The 21114-nt window shown below is 25.5% G+C and overlaps 4 protein-coding genes across 4 annotated transcripts; 2 read left to right on the top strand and 2 right to left on the bottom strand.

The window, feature by feature from the left end:
- Window positions 1–2237: 2237 nt before the first annotated feature.
- On the top strand, window positions 2238–5333 carry ATG3 (autophagy-related protein 3, putative; the record flags this gene model as incomplete). Its single annotated transcript, XM_029003900.1, has 12 exons — window positions 2238–2340; window positions 2905–2974; window positions 3227–3347; window positions 3461–3530; window positions 3714–3763; window positions 3899–4009; window positions 4133–4193; window positions 4364–4452; window positions 4592–4663; window positions 4857–4909; window positions 5022–5081; window positions 5225–5333. The coding sequence occupies 12 exons, from the start codon at window positions 2238–2240 to the stop codon at window positions 5331–5333; spliced, it is 969 nt and encodes a 322-aa protein (XP_028860643.1).
- Window positions 5334–5682: 349 nt separating this feature from the next.
- On the bottom strand, window positions 5683–9748 carry WDR66 (WD repeat-containing protein 66, putative; the record flags this gene model as incomplete). Its single annotated transcript, XM_029003898.1, has 2 exons — window positions 5683–6152; window positions 6481–9748. 2 exons carry the CDS (start codon window positions 9746–9748, stop codon window positions 5683–5685), a joined length of 3738 nt encoding a protein of 1245 aa, XP_028860642.1.
- Window positions 9749–11739: 1991 nt separating this feature from the next.
- PmUG01_07017000 (conserved Plasmodium protein, unknown function) lies at window positions 11740–12453 on the bottom strand (the record flags this gene model as incomplete). Its single annotated transcript, XM_029003897.1, has 1 exon — window positions 11740–12453. The coding sequence occupies one exon, from the start codon at window positions 12451–12453 to the stop codon at window positions 11740–11742; it is 714 nt and encodes a 237-aa protein (XP_028860641.1).
- Window positions 12454–15739: 3286 nt separating this feature from the next.
- On the top strand, window positions 15740–20065 carry RhopH3 (high molecular weight rhoptry protein 3, putative; the record flags this gene model as incomplete). Its single annotated transcript, XM_029003896.1, has 7 exons — window positions 15740–15803; window positions 15987–16090; window positions 16609–17566; window positions 17809–17871; window positions 18138–18194; window positions 18373–19164; window positions 19434–20065. 7 exons carry the CDS (start codon window positions 15740–15742, stop codon window positions 20063–20065), a joined length of 2670 nt encoding a protein of 889 aa, XP_028860640.1.
- Between the last annotated feature and the right edge of the window lie 1049 nt (window positions 20066–21114).

The following is a 21114-nucleotide window of genomic DNA, read 5'->3' as shown; positions in this document are numbered from 1 at the left end:
TATAAACAGTTTTTTTCTACATTTACTTAGGTGTGTTTCTTTACATATATTGTGTCACATATATTTTTATGTTTAACTTTATATTAATTTGATATGGACTAATTCGGTAAAGTTTTTGTTTTTTGTGCGCTTCATAAATAGTATGAACTGCTATTGTGTGGTTAAAATAAATGCGTTTTAACATTAAGCTTTTACTTTAACATGTATAATAACATATAAATTTCTTAGTAATATTAAGAAAAATATTAAACAGTAAAAAAGGAATTTTTTTTCTTTTTTTTTTTTTTTTTTGAAACTTTATATATTTCCCTCTCTATCCAATTTACTTTAAATTAATACGTTATATATTTTATTTAAAATAACCATCCGGTAAACTTTGCTGTATTGTAATATTTAATTTATGTGCATTGTTATTTTACAAAGTTAATATATGATATTTATAATGTAAATATATATACATATATGCATCTACTTAATATATACGTATTTGATATATATGTATTCGCATATACACGTACTTACGCATATACGTATTTATAAAATTGCGTACTAACATTTACTATACATTCAACTGTAAAAATTAAAGTTTCGAAATGCCTTAAGTACATCGAAAAAACTAATGTATAAAATTATGTATATATATATTTGAAAATTTTTAGTAAATTAAAAAAATAGAACATTGAGGGTTTAAACAAAAAAAAAAATCATTAATAATAAACTGTGTAAATATTATATTGCATAAATAATAAAATACATAAATCAAGAAATGTTTATCAAATATAAATAAATACTTTCTAAAATCAAAACATTTAACAAAAAAAATAAAAATTGTTTGCAAAAAAACTACGAAATACTTTAAAATATATGCTAGCATGATATATATTAAAAGAAAAAAATGAGCTTTTTTTTTTAATTCCTACATAAAATGAAAAAAAAAAACATACGTATATAATTATGCATACGCAAAATCTTACGCTAAATTAAGTAAAATTTTTCTTTTTTTATCATGTGTCCTCAAATATACGATCAACGAGATTATGCTAGAGCAGTTTAAAAAAAGTGCACAAAGTATATATATGCATATGGTTACAGTACCTCAAACATAAAGGGCAAAAATGTGCTTTGCGTTTGATTGTTTAAATATATATATATAAATGTATAACAAAATATATTTTTATTTTTATATTATACATTATAAATCGTGTTTGGTGTCATTAAACCTTCTAAGCTTTATTTTAATGTTTACGTTTGCATCGTAACGTGGGCCAAACGTAAAAGAAATTTATAATAATAGAAATAACTGCGTAATGGTAAAAAAAAAAAAAAAAAAATGAACAAAAAATGAAAAAATGAACAAAGAATGAACAAAGAATGAACAAAGAATGAACAAAGAATGAACAAAAAATGAACAAAAAATGAACAAAATATGAACAAAAAATGAACAAAAAATGAACAAAATATGAACACAAAATGAGGATAATAAGACTGACAACAAGAAGCTAAAAAAGAGTTTTTCTTCAATTTGTATTCCCAGAAAGAGAGTTGCATATGTGAAGTTGTAGCATAATAAATAAAAATTGTTATATATACCGAAAAATTATTTTTACCTTTTTATATTTTATTAAATATATTTTTTCCTTTTTTATGTTTATATTATATCTTTTTAAAAAATATTTTTTTAAACCCACACAGTCGAGAATAATTTTTTTGTAAATAGATAATAATAAATTTATAGCCTTGAATTTAACTTTTATTTGATGAATAATCTTTATTGAAAAGTGCTATTTTTCTGAAACAGTGTGTTTGCAATAAAAAAAAATAAAGTTGTTAGATATTTGTTTTTTTTTTCAATCATTATATGTTATATTTTATTAGAGCCACTTAATCAAGAGAAGAGAAAAAAAAAGTTTTCAATTCAGGTAGTAATTACTACTCCATATGAATGTGTGATATTTTCTTTTTGTCATGTTTTTCGTAGCTATAAAAGAAGTATACACCTATTCGCTATTTTGCAAAATATCTTATTAAATAGCAAAAAAAAAAAAAAAAAAAAAGAAAGAAAGAAAAAAACAAAGTAAGAAAGAAAAAAACAAAGTAAGAAAGAAAGAATAAGACAAACGGAGAGGTAATGAACCCCTTTCTTTATTTTTTTTTATAGTTTTACTTTTAAAAATTTTATATTTGATTTTTGCAAGTATAAAAAAAAAAAAAAAGGTTTTTCATTTTATGAAACTGGAATGAGTGAACCATTGAATGTAAAGCATAAGATAGGAGACACATGCCGAAAGGTTTATTCGTATTTTAAACCCATCTCAAATTCTTCTTCATTTGTTAAAAATGGTAAAATTTAATTCTAATTTTGTATTGTTTTTTTGTTTTTTTACTGTATGTTTTTGTGTCTTTAAAAATGTATGTTTTGCGTCAAAAAGACACGTATTAGTGGAATATACATCCATTTAGCCATTGAATAAAAAGAAAAGAATTTACGTTAAAATAATAAAAACTTGGCAATAAAAAATAAAATAAAATAAAAAGGGGTTATTGAAAAGATGTATTTCTTGTAATTATAGAAAAGGAGCGAATAGAAATTTCTTAAGGTCTATGCTGATGACGTGAAAAAAAAAAAAAAAAAAAACAAGAATAAGAATAAGAATAAGAATGAGAATGAGAAAAGAATAAACAATAAAGAAAAAGTATAATAATAAATAGAAAATAGAATGTAGAAAGTACAAAAGTAAACAGATAAGAAAGAAAAAAATCCAAGTCACAAAATTCGTATTTAAAGTATTTAATGAGGAACAAAAAATTCCCATATGTCATCTTGTGTATTTACTCAAATTTATTCAATTAACTATGTAATACTCTTTTTCTTTTCTTTGCATTTCCGTGCTTACCCTTTTTTAGGAACATTAACCCCAGAGGAATTTGTAGACGCAGGCGATTTTTTGGTTTATAAGTTTAAAACATGGGAATGGTTAATATAGAAAAGTGCAGTTTGTATAAATATATACAATGAAAAATATAAAAATTTATTAACATATGTTAAAATAAAATATATAAAATGTAATAATATGTGTTAAAATGTAATAATATGTAATTACATGTAATAATTTAATTAATAACATGGTGACATGAGTTGTAGCAAAGACATGTTTAGTACTAAAAGGAATAACGAACATTTTAAAGTATATATTTTTTTTTCTTTTATATGTATATTTGGGTACAGGCAAGAGGCAGATATAAACAGAACTGTTCCATATTTACCAGAGAAGAAGCAATTTCTAATAACTAAGAATGCCCCGTGCAAACATAGAATTAAAGACTTGAATTATATTATTCGCGATTTGGTAATCTTAAAAAAAATATGTATATATATATGTGTGTGTTCACTTATGTATTTTTCAAAATTTGTGCAAATACTCCACCTCGGTGCAACATGTACACAAATTTATTTTTTCAGGAAGTTGTTGAGAATGAGTGGCTGTTCCCACATTATGAAGAGGACAATAACGCCACGGACATAGGTGACTGTAAGGCCTGATAGGAAAATTATAAATATATGTATATGTACACATATGTACATACATACGTATGTGTGTAGGTATGTATATATATAATATTTCCTTATTTGCTAAAACGAAAAGAATGTACTTACAATTCAAGTCTCTAATCCAGCAGCTGAACATATAAATTAACTTGTTTAATCCCTTTAGTTGTACATGATCTTAATTTTTCCGAAAGTGCTCCGCTAAAAGAGGAAAGGGTAAAAAGAAAAGAAAGAAAATAGGAAAAAGGAAAAGAAGAAAGGAAAGAAAGGAAAGAAAATAGAAAAAAAGAAAAAAAGGAATAGCATAAACATAGTTGTTTTTATCACCTAACATCTTTCGAATTTGTGCAGGTTCATGCGGACAGCGATGACGATGACGTTATAGACATAAATAACTTTGATATAAATTGCGACGTTATTAAAGTTATAATCGAAAGAAATCTTAAGAATAAATTTTATATAGTCTTCTAGTTCTAAATTTATCCATTTTAATAAATATATGTTTATGGAGTAAGCCAGGTACATATATATATATATACATATATGTGTATGTATGCTTCCTTTTTTTTTTTTTTTTTTGTACAGGAAGATGACCCTGCCGCTCTTGACAGCGCAGGATACTATTCTAAAAATGCGGAGAATGAGAGTAAAATTAGGAATTTTAAAATTTCAAACAAATGTTTTTTGTTTTAGTTGTACGCTAAATAAATGCATTTACATTATATATATATATATATATATGTGTGTGTATATGTACTCTATCCTTTTCTTATATATTACCCCGTTTTTGAATTTTTAAATTCTTCCTCTTTGTAGATGTCATGAAAATACGTACATATGATGTTAGTATAACTTACGACAAGTATTACGAAACTCCTCGGATATGGCTATTCGGATATGATGAAGTACACATGCATTTTATTATTTATTTAATTCACGAAATTCTTTATTCGATGAGGTGTATCTAAGTTTATTTTGTTTTATTTTATTTTATTTCAGTCCGTTTCACTTTAATTTTTTTTTTTTTTTTTTTTTTCTACTCAGAATGGGAGTCCATTAAAATCGGACAAAATTTTTGAAGATATCTTAGCAGACTATAGTAACAAAACAGTAACTGTCAGTAGTAGATATAAATATTAAAGAAGAGAATTTTATTATATATTTTTTTTTAAGTCGTAATACTTTCATAATGTTCTTCATTTCACATATGTCTACATCCCTTTTTGTATATATTTGCTCGTGTTTGTGTATTTGTACATGTGTATATACTGATTTATTTATTTATGATTTTTCTTTTTCCTCTATCCAGTATGACCCACACCCGTGTACGGGAGTGATGACTGCATCTATTCATCCGTGCAGGTAACTTTCTTATCCGAAAATACTAATTATTTGTTTATGTAAATGTTTTAAAATATCTTTAACTTTTGGATGCTACGTTTTTTCGGCTACATGTTTTACTATTATGTTGTAGGCATGCGGAAGCCATGTTAAGGATTGTAAAAAATTGGGTTACTGAAGAAAAGGAGCCAAGGTATACGCACATTTGCATATATATATATATATATATATGCGTACGTACATATTTTTAAGTACTCACGTATGCGCACATGTGTGCTCACTTACCACAAAACTGTTAGATATTAATCAAATATATATTATATTTTTTTTGTGTAGGCACGATTTGTATCTGCTATTTCTTTTGAAGTTTATTTCAGGAGTAATACCAACCATTGAATACGACTTTACAACAGATATTGAACTTCCGAGGTATGATAAAAATTAAAAAAAAAATGAAAAAGAGGTGGAGGAGGGGGATGAAGAGAAAGAGTAGGAGTTTGAGTGAGTATAAACTGGAATTGCAGAAGTAGTAAGAGGCATTCATTGCGTACCATTTTGGATATAGGTCTTTTTTTTTTTTTTTTTCTCATTTTGCGTTGTCACCTTTTTAAAGGATATTTTTAAGATATTTGAATTAAGTCAAAAAAAAAAAAAAAAAAAAAAAATATATATATATATATACATGCATATATATATGTTTATGTACTCTCAATTGTGCATGTGCAGTTCATATGTATTATTTCTAGCATGTAACATTGCGAAAAGTAAGATTTTAAAAAAACTGTGTGAATAAGCTACTGCAACAATTTTTTTAACATGCCTAAATCGAGTATGTCCTCAGCATTAAAAGATTCTTCTTTTTTTGTAAATATTTGAAAAATTTTCTTGAACTCATTCTCATCCATTATTTCTCCGTAATTTCTTAACATATGCATAAGGTCGTTATATGAAATGTATTTTTTCATATTCTTCTCTTTGTAGTAGTTTCCTATATCTTCTATCACTTTTTGAAAATTTATTTCGCCTTCTATGGCAAAATTAAAATAGGTATATATAAATGCATTAATATTAAAGTATATATTTTCACAGTCTTCTACAATGTCCAAAGCGTTAGGGTCTTCTTGAGTTCTTACCTCCGTGTTTGTCTTTTTATTAAGATAGTTGTTTGCTTCCGAACTATTGAGTATTTTTATATCCTGGATTGAGGTCTTCTCCTGTGTTCGACTGTAGCTTAATAAGTGTCCATTGCATTCTGTTCGTTCATCTAAAAGCATTAATATGGACATTAATGTGAACGTCAGTGTATACAGGAATATATGCACAAATAAGTAAAACATAACTTGTTTGAATAGTATGTTGACGTACTATCACATTTACGAATTACAGTTGCTCTTGTAAGGGGATGTGTATATGAAATAGAGTACTTTAACCCCAAGCTTTTTCTTAATATTGCATAAGTGTATTTGCGTTACTGCTTAACTGTTCTACATTATTATACTAGTTAGGTGCACTACTTTGTTCCACTTCTTTATTTTATAACAATAATTTGTTGTGCTTCCTTATTTTAATGCACGTTTCCGTCGTGATATTACCTTTGTGAGTACTTGAGTCGGCGAAAAATACATTCTGAAGGAGGATATCCCCGTCTGATTTGTAACTGACAAGGTTTACATCATCAACAGAAAAAATTTCATTTACTTGTGATCCTTTTTGTTTTAATAACTGAAGAACATATTTATAGTAAAAGTGATACTCCTGTATTATATTTTGTATTTCAAATTTTGAAAGGAAAATATTGATAGAAGCAAAAATATACTCAATAGATAAAATATTGAGCAACTTTTTTATGTCATGTTTTTGCTTTTTTTGTTGGTACTTTTTTTTTTGAATTTCACAATAATAAAAAGAGTCCATAATTTGATTGTAGATTTTACTTCTTTTCCCACCTATTTGTTCAATGAATGTTTCTAAGGTATTATTTTGTGTTTGAATACTTTTTTTCAATATTTCAGAGTTAATATTATAGTAAAATATTTTATTATTACTGAGTATAAACACATTTTTATTTTTAGAAATAACATTTTTTATATTCCCACTGCAAACAATAACACCAAGATATCTGAAACAATTCGCATCTATTGGTGTTTGTGTAAATACAATCATTTTTTCATTCAAAATGAATAGAAAAATGTTCTTTTTACTATCCATATCGTTTTTTACTTTTTTAGTTGTATCCTTAGTACTATTTGTAGTAGTATCACGTGTATGCGTATCTGGGGAGAAGCTATTTTTTTCATCATTTAAATCAATAAGTGGTAAGAAATGTTTGACCCTTTTATCCCTAAATGGGAGGTGTATCGTTTTAATTATTTTCTTTGTTTCTAAATCAAAAAATCGAATTTTAGATGCCTCATTACATATGCATAATATTTGCCTATTATAATAATATAAGTTTCCAGATAGACAAGTTGGGGTATACACTTGTTCTATAGACAAATATGATATTGAAACAATATTTTCATTAAAATTGTAATGATGAAAAATTATAAATCTGTTATTTGTTATTGCTATAATAATATATTGGTTATTGTTATGTACTTCTTTTACTATATTTAAATCATTAAATGTAATATTATTGCTATTGATAATTTTATAAGCGAAATTCCAATATCCACATATTAAGTTGTCCTTTTCACCGTTAACCCTCTCATAATTAGCGCTATTATAATTACCATTCTCATCGTCACCCCTTTCATTGCTTCCCTTCTCACTGCTTCCCTTCTCACTGCTTCCCATCTGGTTTCTATAAATAATTATATTTGCATTTACCGATGAACAAATTAGTATCTTATCATCTTCACTAAAACACAAATACGATATTTCATATTTTAAGTCTTTACTACTGAAGAAAATTTGAAAGGTACTTGAGTTCATCAGTTGAATATACCCACATTTGCACCCGACGCAAAATATTTTCCCGTTGTTACTAAAAATCATTGATGTTATTTCCTTCTCTGCTAGTTGCAGAGTGTTCACTTTTTCATTTTTATCAAAATCAAAAACTTCAATTAGTCCATTTTCATTTCCTATATATATCACATTTTGACTACTTACAGGGTTTGTACATATACAATTGATGCACGAACTGTTGAAATGGAGAATCGTTTTATTTTTACCTGAATGGTTCATGTTTTTTTTCTTTAAATTATTCATTGTAATTTCTTTATGTATATTGCATATATTATCATCCATTTTTAAGTCTTTACCATTACCAAACAGGTGTTCCTTGTCTTCTTGTTGCTTGTCAATCTTGTAAAAGTTTTTGTTTTCCTTTTCTTGGAGTATCTCGTTAGTTTGGTTATCTTTCATGTACCTGTTCCTAGAGATATTTCTTCGGACGTTCTTTTGGATGTGATTGCCATTATCATTAAGTTTGGAAGTGTCAATTTGTGCTCCCTCAGCGTCATCAATCGATTTTTCTCTATTGTGGAAACTGTTGGGATAAATTTTCCTAATAATATTCTGATCGGTAAATAAAACAAAAGGGTTCCAGGTAAAGAAATCCTCTTGAAAGTTTGAGTATTCAAAGGATAAGGATTTGATGGCACCTATTTTCTTATTTTCAAACCATGCATAACATTTGAGGTCATTATCAAATACTTGCACACAGCCATCATTCAAACCAAGAATAATGAAATTACCATAACTTAACACAATATTGATTGGTATGTTTTTTCTGATTTCTAGCGATTTTTGATATTCTCTTTGTTTTATATTATGCTTGGTTTTATTTATAAAAATTGAACTGTAATCCCATATAATCAAATAGCCATTTGTCGTTCCTGTTAATAATGTGGTGGAATTCTCTAAAAAGGATGTCTCGGTAAATATGAACTGTTCATGTATTTTATTACTTTTATATAAAGACGGACTGTAATGATTAATAGTTCTATTCTTTTTATCAAAATTATAAATATATAATTTTGAACTACTATTTGAAACAATTTCATATTTTTTATTAAATCGAATATTCCCTTGTCCCTCTTTTCCATATATTCTGTCTGTGCAAATCACGTGGTTTCCTCCTCCATTAATGTCAAATATGACAACATCTTGGAAATACACGCCCCCGGTGTTGTTCCTTTTATTAGCAGTTGCAGTAGTGGTAGCGGCAATGGCAGCGGTGAAGGTAGTAGCAGTGGTGGAAGAAACAGGGGCAGTACCATCACTACTATCGTTCATTTTAAGTGCATTTTTTTGCATTATTGTTTCACTGGATTTAATGTATATTCTTTTTTCCGTCAATGCACATATATACCTGTTATCAAAACTTATGTCTACACATTCGTAGCCCATGGTATTTATATCGCTTTCATTTATTTGTTGAGTAACAGTTTCCTTCTCGTTGTTATCATGCAATATGCTTTTGTCTAAATTTTGTTTTAACATATTTTTACTTGTGTCATCTTGTTGAGAATTATTGAAACAAAATTTTTTAATAGGATCTAAAGAATTGTTACTCACCTTCCATAAAATAATAAAAGAATTTATTCCTTTGTCACAAGAAAGGATAAAATTGTTGTTATAACTTTTACTTATTTTGGTAATTTTATTAAAATGTCCTCTAAATAATACTTGCTTTTTCTCATCAAGCATGACAATGTTATTATCAGAGCTGTAAATGATGAGCAGGTTATCTTCCTCTACCGTTCCTTCCTCCTCCTCTTCTGTTGCTTCATTACGTTTTTCATAATGTTCTTCCTCTCTTTTTTTAATTGCGTGCACACTGCTGTATGATGTATTAATTCCGTAGCAAAATTTTAAATTAATTGGTTCGTCCACGATATGTTCGTTTTTCATTTTTTGCGCAATTTTTTGTGTTTTTTTCTCTATTTTATTTTATATTTTTCATGTTATTTTTCTTTGCTCTTTACTCGCTTTTTTTTTGAAGCTAAAAATTGTAGTGTTACAAAAAAGTTATGTAAGAAATATAGACATAGTTAGAATATAATGTGATCAGAAGTCTGTGCACGGATAAACAGATATTACATATCATTATAGTTTTTTTTTGATATACGAATGAATATATTAATTATAACAAATGGGATTGTATTTATACATGTAGGTTATTCTTAAAAAGAGTGAAAGGCTATTTCCTTGAAAAATAAAAATAGTCATGAAATTTAAAATGATTGAGCAAAAAGTTGAACATGGGAGTGAAAGAGAACTAAAGTAGCATATATACATACATATGTATATATATATATATGTATATATATATATATGTATATATATATATATATATAAATATATACTAGTCAAACATTTTGCTACTCACTTTAGCAATGAATAATAGCCTTAAGTTGAACACACATAATTTATAAAATGTCATAGAAATGGAGAAGTTGAGCACATATATTAAGCCGCACTTTCAGTTAACATTTTGTCTGTCTATATGGAGAAAAATGTACTTATTTAATACTTTTAGTAAATATATATATAGCTTTTTTTTTCTTTTTTTTTTTCTCCCTTATTTTAAACTCTAATATTTTATATTATACTATACGAATAAATGGAATTAAAAGAAAAGTTTAATATATGAAAAAGAAAAAAAAAAAAAGAAAAGGAAAGAAAGAAAACATAGGTAAAATATAAATATCCCTTTATAGAAATAGTATATATTCTTATATTCCCTTTTGTGACCATTAATATTATGTTTACATTACTATACACCTTTTCACTAATCTTATGGGGTGTTATAAATTAATAATTTTAAGCGCAATAAGTTCAAATAGTTACTTTCCCTTAACACATGTATTCAGATTTACCAGATATTTCCGATGTTCCAATACTTCATCAATTTGCTAATTGATAGGGAAATGATATCGAATATTTTCAAGTTATTTGATTTTAAATTTTACATTTTTACGTTTTCTAACTTAAAATATTTTTTCCTATTTAATTATGAAAGACTACCTTTCTAAAGCGCATGCAAAAAAAAAAAAAAAAAAAAAAAAAAAAAACTGTGTAGGAATAAATTCGCTTTAAAAATTGTTTAAAAATGAGAAAGAGGGGAATTGTATAATATTTGAGAAGTGAAAATATATAGGAGAAATAGAAATATAAAAAAGAAAGAAAAATATATCATAGAATTAGGAAAGCATAAGAGTTTTTTTCTTAAGTTTTATTTTTATATAATATATTTAAAACAAAAATTAAAAGATAAAGAAAGATACATTCGTAGAAAGCATATGAAATGTACGGTGATTAGAAATAACAATGAACGGGATATTATTCCTAATAAAGACACTATAGTACGTATTAGCACAATGCTGCATTGTCATGTTAATTTAAAAATGTAGAATCGTGAGGAAAAAATTGGTTTATAAAGCATGCGTATATATATATTATATACATATGCATGTATAAGCATCATTCATAATGTTTTAAATTAACCGCGCATTGGTCGCGAGCGAAAGGGAAAGACGGGTACATAATCGTTGCATATGCGCATGCACATATATAGCGTTTATATAAAAGTAGAGACAAAAACAATGTTGTACAATAAAATGGATAGCAATATACATATGTGTATAAACATATAAAATAAATATTTAATAACTAAAAAAAGACATAAAAACTATTAAAAAAAAAAAAAAAAAAAAAGTAATAGGATCATACACAAATATGTACATGCATATATGGGTATATAATTATTTACAAAGGAAATCTTTAATTTATACTTATACATATGCGTGTGCACCACGCAAGAATACACTTGGGAGCACAAAGCGTATATTAAAATGTTAGGTCTCTGTTCTTAGGGGAAAGTAAATAAACTTCATCATATACTAACTCTTTTCCAAGAAGTCTGATATTCTGTATGGCTGTCCAATAAATGGGATAAAATCATTTTGTGTCGATGGCGAATTTTTATTATTTTCTTCATGAAAAGTACCGTAATGATAATTATGAAACAATAAATCGTTTTGATTATAATTTAGTGTATATTTATATAACTGCCAACTTATATATGAACCAATAAAATATAAAAAGATGCCAACAACAATTATAAGTAATTCTAAATAAATTTTCCATGCGTATGTTTTTTTCTGAACGGGCAATAATTTAAAAAAATTCTTGATATACTCATATTTCTTTTGCATATTTTGAGGTGAGGTTTCTTCTTTTTTTTCATCAAACATATAATGCAAAGAGGTTGAGAAAAATTCAAGAAATATATTGTCAATATTTATGATTTTCCAGTAATATTGTGGGTCTAACCATTTAAATCGATTTTTTCCAATACATTTGAAAAGTAACCATATGAAATCGCTAATTCCACATATCATATTTACCACAGTAAAACAAAAATACTTAAACGTTAAATAGGAACAAAAGCAGTCAATTCCAATAAAGACTACAACTAAATGAGATATAAATAAAAACGGCCGAGGGGTAAATAATTGTAATACTGCCAATATTACATTTAAAATTATGCAAACTCTATACACTTTTACCCATCTTTTTAAGTCAAAATTATTCTTATTTCCTAACTCATACATTATCTTTTTATATTATAATCGAAAAAAAAAAAAAAAAAAAAAAAAAACACTGGGGATGACAGAAAATGTACCTACAAACAAATGGTCAAAAAAACGAAATAACAGAAAATACGGCTTAAAATAAGAATTATCATTCAATCTATCTATTAATTTTTTTTTTCCAGTTTTTCTATTGTTATTTCACTTGATCTTCATTCAGCTACGTGGAAAACACAAATAACTTAAAACGGCTATTCAATAAAACAGGAAACGAAGTAACTTTTTATTTTATATGATAACTATGTAGCAGATATATAAAACAAAAAGTTTTCCACGCAAGTAATAATTGTCTTTTTCATAACACATACATACAAGTGAGTATGCTCATATATATGCGCATATGTTAATTTATATATATGAATACACATCTGTAATTTGCTCATGTATATTTATACATGCTGATGTATATATTTATATATTCTCATATATACGTACACATATGTAGTTAATATTTAAAAAAAAAAAAAAAATACACACTTCTATTATCATACATAAAAATTCATTCTCAGCAATTTTTTCATTAAAACAGATAAAAAAAAAGGAAAATATATCGAGTTATAAGCTGGTTAATTAACTAATTAATTACTTTAACTTAATTTGAATTAAAAGAAAATTAAAATGGTTGTATGCATATACATAATAAGATTAACACTTTTTTTTTTTTTTTTTTTCAATATGCAAGAAATGTCTAAAGCATACGTAAAAGAAAAAAAAAAAAAAAAAAGGTGCACTTAATGTTACAAAAAAAGGAAATACACAAAATAAATATAAAATGTATGAGCAATAAAATAACCTAAAACGTATAATAAGAAAAACGATCATAAATGAAAGATACATAACACACATCAAAAAAAAAAAAGAATAATAAAGTAAAATGAAATGGAACGAAATAAAATAAAATAAAATAAAACGGAATAAAACAAAATAAAACAAAAAGGAATAAACGTTATGAAGTTTATTTTTTCATGCGAATAAAATAGCATTTTAAAAAAATACCTATAAAAACATATATATATGGATATTTTAAAGCAAATGAAACTTTTAGTATAGTTTCTTATTTTATAATAATTCGTATGGAGGAATTTTGCTAATCTATAAGCATAAGAAGTTCACAATTTATGATAATGGGAAAAAGAAGTATAAATGCATTAGCATTCTAATATAGCATTAACAATAAATAAGTAAATGAACAAGCCAAAAAATAAATAAGTGAATAAGCAAACAAATAAATGAATAAGTAAATATGTGAATGGGCAAGCTAAATAAATAAATGAGCGGCAAATGAAAAAATAAATCGAATAACAGAAAAGAATCTAGGACATCAATGAAAATCTTTATATGAAGTATTAACAATGAAATGTAAACTTAAAAAAAAAAGAAAAGAAAATTAATTAAAATTGGTTACACTGTTGTACGATTAGTACATACTCATTTTTTAAAAAGGAGTAACAATAAAAAAAAGAAAATATATATATATATATATATATATATACATATATATAGTTATATATATTATAATTGAGTGATTTTATAACATTTTGAATTTTTAAATTATAACATATATTTTTTACTTCTTTGTCTTTTCTCTCATTAAAATAAATAAATGAAATATAAAAAATGTTGAATGTCACAGTTTAATTTTATTATATATAAAATAGGATAATAATGTACGTTGAATTTTAAGGATGTCTAATTTATTTGTCTTTTTTTTACAATTATAACACTAAAATACTCAGTATTAAATAATGTAAAATTCGTGATAAAATGAAAGGACATAAAAGATTCAACGTTCAACTTCTATAGAATAAATAAAAAAATAAAAATTGTAAACAATAAAAGGTAATATATATTTTTTTTCTCTTATTTGTTCAAATTAATTTGTTCTATAAAAAAATAAAATGAGTGAAACTCAGTTCTTTAACATGTATATATATATGTAATATATGTGTTTTGAGTAAAAGACGTACACATTTTTCTTAAAGGAATTTTTTTTTTTTTTTTTTTTTTAATTTCAAGGAAATTTTCAAAATTTCGGATGTTATATTTAATTACACATATAACGTATTATACGTAAAAATTATTACGCATATAAATGATTACACATGTTAAAGGTTACTTATGTTAACCATTAAATGTGTTTAATAAAAAAGCTATGTATATCGTTTTTTTTTTATGTTTTCAAGCGCCTTTTAGATTAATGCAATATATAAAAACATGCACAATGGTGCATTATAGTTAGTATTTTATTTTTTTGCAAAATTGGCAACTATAACATTGATTAAAATATCAGGATATTCTTTAAGGCTTTCATTAGTAAATTTTTCGTATATTACTTGCTTTATTAATAAATATAATAGAAAAAAAAAATATATATATATATATATAATGTAATAATCTGACGACGAAAACATACTATCCTTGAAGTTAGTATTCGTATTATTTAAATGCATAAATGATATACATAAGAAAGCAAAAATAATTGTTCAATGAAATAATCTAAAAAAAAAAAAAAAAAATGGTTTTGCAATACATTTATTTTATATATATTTCTATTTATTTTTATATTTTTTTTTGCTTTTTATAGGTAATTAATATATATACTTTTTAGTTTTTAATTTTTTTTTTTTTTATTTATTACGAAATTTAACGTTTCTCAGCAAAAATATAATATTTAAATTATGCATTAAATGGAAACATAATATATTTATAATATGTGCATACACGCTTATATGTAATTTTAGGTTTTAAGATTTTAGTTTTTCATGCAGTAATTACTAAGATTTAAATCATACACCACTTTGTTTTAAGGAATACATTGAAATTATATTTAAAATTTTTATTTTAAAGAAATTATTTATTTAATTTTTTTTTAAGATATTCTTTTAGAATATGAAATAATGTTAATTACTTTAATGCTTTAATTTTTAATAACTGTTTTTTTAGTATTTAAAAAAATAAAAAAGGAAGTTAAATCATATTGTATACGCAATTTGTTAAAAAATTAAAATTTTAACAAAAAAGAAAAATCGTGAAAATATAAAACAATTTAAATATTAAAGAGGGACAGGAGAAAAAAACAGAAACTAGACAAGTACTGTTACCACCCTTTTATTGTTGAACATAATTCAGAACAATTAAAATAGGTAAATGATAATATTCCCTTATTTTTAATATATTTAATTTTATTACCATTTTTTTTTTTAAATTTTTATTTAGGTTTTTTTTTCTTAAGGATGTTATAAAAAATATGCGAAAATATTTTTTTGTAACATTTTTTGTAACGTGTTTCATAACACTAGCACCTATTCATGGTAATACATAAATTTTTTTTCTACCATATGTAGGTATAACTTTTTGCTTTTATACACATGTGTACATATATATATATATATATATATATATATATGCGTAAGTGCGTATATTTATGTACATTTACACGTACGTGTGCACTTTTTTAATTGCTCCTTTTTTTCTTTTTTTTTTTGAAGTTCTAGGGAAAGATTATTTTAGTGGCTATTTGAACAAAGAATTAAACGAACTTTTAAAATGCAATTTTATAGCATATTATTATTTAAAATCAAGTGAGCCTGATCCTGATGTAAGGATATTAAAAAAAAAAAAAAAAAAGGAAATTAGCAAACTTGAAAGAATCATAACTAGCATTTTGGCACATATGCACCTACACATATACCATATGAACATTGTGACAGTGAACAATATTTTTTACTGGACAATGAGTATACAATAGGATGCCTACATTATTTTGCATATATTTTTGCAGCACTTCGAATAATATGTACTTCAGTGGCGCTTTTACATATATACGTACCTTTGTATTTATATATATATGTATATGTATATGTATATGTATATGTATATGTATATGTATATGTATATGTATATGTATATGTATATGTATATGTATATGTATATGTATATGTATATGTATATGTATATGTATATGTATATGTATATGTATATGTATATGTATATGTATATGTATATGTATATGTATATGTATATGTATATGTATATGTATATGTATGTATGTATATATATATATATATGTATATATATTTGTGGATATGTTTTATTTTTTGGCCTACCATCTCTTAGTCCTTTTTAGATTTCGTTGGTGAGCCTGAACAATTCTACTGGTTCATAGAATATTTCCTATCAGTTCCTTTTAAAGTACCATGGCACCTGAAGCATGCAAATGTATACAATTTTTTACCTTGTTTAAAACGATCATGGGTATCAGAATTTTTAAGAAAATATGAAGAGCCGGCTATAGAGGAATTGATGGAATCTCTTGATAATGAACAAAGATCATTTTTTTCCCATACTTTTAAGGACAAAAAACCAACTGGAAAATTTACAGCTGTAGCAGTTAAAGAGTTCCATAAGTATTGTATCTTACCTCCTATAATAGAAACAAATATACGGATAAAGGGAGATGGGGGCTATTTAACCTTTCAATTAAATAAAGATGAGTATAAAATATATTTGAGTTCAGTTGGAACACATATAGCAGCATTGAAGAATTTATTTTTAAATATGAAAGACGAGAAAAGAAAGAATACTTTAAAAATTATAATAGAAAATGAAAAAGAAAAGCATGTACAAGTTGCATGCCCTACCTTTTATATGAATCTACAGTATAGTAAAGATTGTAATAATCAACCAAATTTTTTCGCATGCGTTGACAATTATATAAGAAAAGCTTGTTTATATAGAGATATTAAAAAAAATTCTGAAAACATATGTGACCATTTATTATTTCTTTTTGGTTCTTTAAGAAAGACATATATGGAAAATTTCAAGAAATTTTTACTTCAAAAAGATGAACAATTAACAAAACCTCAGTCTGTATGGGGGGTTCCATTATTTAAAAAATATGCTCCAGATGACTATAGAAATAAAAATAAAAATATACCAACAAATATATTTAAATCTCTCAATGCCAAAAATAAATTGTTTTTCTCCTTCTATGATGGGATACCAAAAAGTGCCTACTATGTTGATGTGCAACAACCTATGATGAGGTTAAGTGACTATGTCTCCAGCATTTACGGTAACTCCAGGAATAAGCATTGAGCAAAAATTTCATATGTATATACATGTGTGTGTGAGTGTTTATGTTTGTTTGTGTTATTTTTCGTGTTTTTGCATGTTTTTAGGTGTGTTTATATGAACATATGTTTGTCGTTTCAATGAAAATATAAAATATATGCAGTATGCGCAATGTGTGAATGGGTTCCTTTATTCATTTAAAAATTTTTCATATTCCTTCTGTTTTTTCTAATTATATCGCAGACAAACTTCACCATTTCTTTAACGGTTTTAAACAGAGTCCATCACAGATAAAACAACTGACAAGTAACAAATATATATATATATATGTACATATGTACATGTTGACATACGTATAAACGTGTATATAGGTATACTAATATGTGTGTGTTTAAATCACAATTGAATGCGTGTGGAAGAAGCTGTGGGAGTGAACATCAATATGTTCTTTATTTTCTTGAAAGTGCTAGGAGAATTCAGATGTTGCGTTTTCATGACTTAGAGTTATATTTGTATCATTAATGTGACTTCATGTAACTACTCTGTTTTGGGTATTTTTTTTCGTTTTTCAGTAAGGGAATTGAGTCACGAAATATTCGATTTTAGCTTTAAGCAGGAAAAGGACGAAAGTAAGAAGGAAGAAAAAAAAAAAAAAAAAAAAAAAAAAATACATGCACATATGTACGTACATTCTTGCAAGGTTTTCCTCTTATATTTTTTGTTCATAGCATATGAACACGGCAGTGATGCCGTTATTAAGGTATCACCCATTTTACTTTCCCATTTTTCCTTTTTTTTATTTTATAGTTGAATGTAAAAATGTGAAGAAGAGTTTAAATCTAAACTTAGAAGTAGATGTTATGAAAGGTGCTGCAGCAGAAAAAATATGTAAAATTATTGAAAGACACGTTCTAACAAAAAGGCCTAAAATAAGTACAAAGAAATTTGATTTTAAGATAAAGCTTGATGATGTACATAAAGGATTTCGTATTCGTTGCATTTTATTATCTACGCATGTTGAAGCTTATAATATTATTAGGCAGCTTCTAAATTTGGAGAGTGTATTATCACTTACAAGATATACTTCCTTATACTTACATAAATTTTTTAAGAGTGTAAAATCATTAAAGGGAAATTTTTTGTATAATAATGCAGATGCATTAAAATATGCACGTTCATGTGGAAGATCTGTTTTACACGTTCCTGCAGTTTTGTATAGACGAAATATTTACTTAGCGGAGACATTTTTATCCTTATACGTAGGGCTATCAAATTTAGTTTCCTCAAATCCTTCAAGTCCTTTTTTTGAGTATGCAATAATAGGTTTTCTAGTAACATATTTTAATAAAGGTTCAGAAAAATTTATCCTTTATTTTATATCTATCATTTCAGTTCTTTATATTAACGTCTATTACTATGAACAGTTGTATTGCCATTATAATGATAAATTTCAGATATTAAGATCAAAGATGATTAACCCAAATGTAGCCCATAGAGTCATAGCAAATATTAATAAAATAATAAATAAATCCAGATACAGCCAAATGCGTGCTGTATATAGAAAATTCGAAGGAGTCGGATTATTCAGCAAAGAAAGAAGTAAAAAAAAAAAAAAAAAAAAAAGAACGAAAAGTGAAGTGATGAAATGAAAAGAAAGGGAAAAAATTAAAACAAAAAATGAAAAACAAAGAAAAAACAAAACAAACCATTGATACACAGTCGTACCTTTTTTAAGTACATAACGACAATGAAAAATTCATTTGCAGTTGCAGAGGGTTACACATACGAATATAACGTCCAATAAAATATGTATAACACCTTGCGTAAACATAATTTTTGTGTGTATTATACTTTATTTTTTTTTACAGTGTTCGAGGTCTTGTATGATTTTGATGAGTTTTTGAGTACCAAGAGTGGAAAAGAGGGTGTAAAATTTCAGGACATTTCAGATGAAACAGTTGATCTAGAAACAACTAATGATGGAATTGGATATAGAATAGAGGATGTGTTCTTTGAATCGGATCAGCAAGAATCGGAAGAAGCCATGGATGATGATATGGAGGATAGTATCGAAGGAAGTGATAAAAATCAACAATATAATGCTTCTCAATTTATAAATACTGTGCCAGATAATGTGAACTTAAATATTAACGATAAAAATAAGGAATTAGAATTAGAATTATACAAATATATAGGAAACTTGGAGGAAAAGGGCTTAGCTACTCCTGGTACTTCTGTTCAGGAACCTAATGTACCTAGTGATGTATCATCCCAAAGAACTGCAGGTAGATCAATTAAACCTTTATATAAAGATATTAAAAACAAGATGGAACAAGTGGGAAAAGAAGTTACTAATAAGAGAGGTAAAAGTTTGGTTTCAAAAATTAAAAAAGGTGTTGATATCGTTGAATCTACAAATGTACTTGATGAAGATTCAACGAAAGATTCTTCAGTTGTAGATTCTGGATCAAGTTTAGATGATGTATCAGATGAAATATAGAATATAAAGTGTATATTCGTCTGAAAATGAATCATTCAGTTCTTTGAATTCACACTTAATCAAATTATCGAAAGGAGGGATTTAAGTAAAGGTTAGAAGTGTGAAAAGATATGTACACACACGTATTTTGAAATGTTTACTCAAGTAAATGTATACACAGGCAGATGTATTTCTATACAAATGCATATACATATATATGTTCGTATTTACATATGTGTGTGTATCCATGTATGCGCAAGTGAAAAAAAAATTTTGCGAAAAAATGTATGAATTTTCTTTTTTTAAATTAAAAGGAAAAACTGTTAATATTTAAGGATACTATGAAATTTGTAAATTTACATATATATATATATATAGTGTATCTTTTATTTTTTTTCCTCCCCCCCTCTTTGATTATACAAAATGGGGAGATGTGTAAAAAGAGAATTAACTATGAACATAAAAATGGAAATTTAGTGTATTTTTAATTTTTATAATGTGATCTAAGGGAATATTATATCTAATATGATCATTAATATTAGAATAACTTAAAAGCATAATTAAAAAAGTGTAAAATAATAAAACGTAAAAATGAAAAAGTCTCAACCGTGTTAAGAATTATAGATATAGTATAAAGGGGAAATGAAGAAATCAAGATATGAGAAAATGATGGAAAAAAAAGGAGAAAGAAGACGCAAAGAAATAGAGTTAGATGTTTACATATATCTGAAGAAAAAAAATAGAAAAGTTATGAATTTTTGTTTTTTTTTTTTTTTTTTCTACCCCAAATATAGAAAAAATTATTAATATCGTTTTTTATATTTGTGAATATTTTGATTTTTATTCTTAACGTGTGTTATATATTAAGCTTTAAAATTATTACAATTTTTAATAATTCTACGTATAATTTTCTTTTTTTTATCATTCTTGCTTTTAATTGTTTACCATAGTATAATAAACAATTTCACTTCTATTGCAATTGAATGGTTATGAAGCAAAATATAAGTAAAACATCCCTTTTGTTTTTAGAAACAATAAAAAAAAAAAAAAACTATTAAAGTAACTAAGAA

This window comes from Plasmodium malariae (assembly GCF_900090045.1).
Source record: "Plasmodium malariae genome assembly, chromosome: 7".
Classification (NCBI taxonomy): Eukaryota; Apicomplexa; class Aconoidasida; order Haemosporida; family Plasmodiidae; genus Plasmodium; species Plasmodium malariae.
Note: the sequence above shows the minus strand (reverse complement) of the source record. Positions and strands in the feature narration are given on the sequence as shown.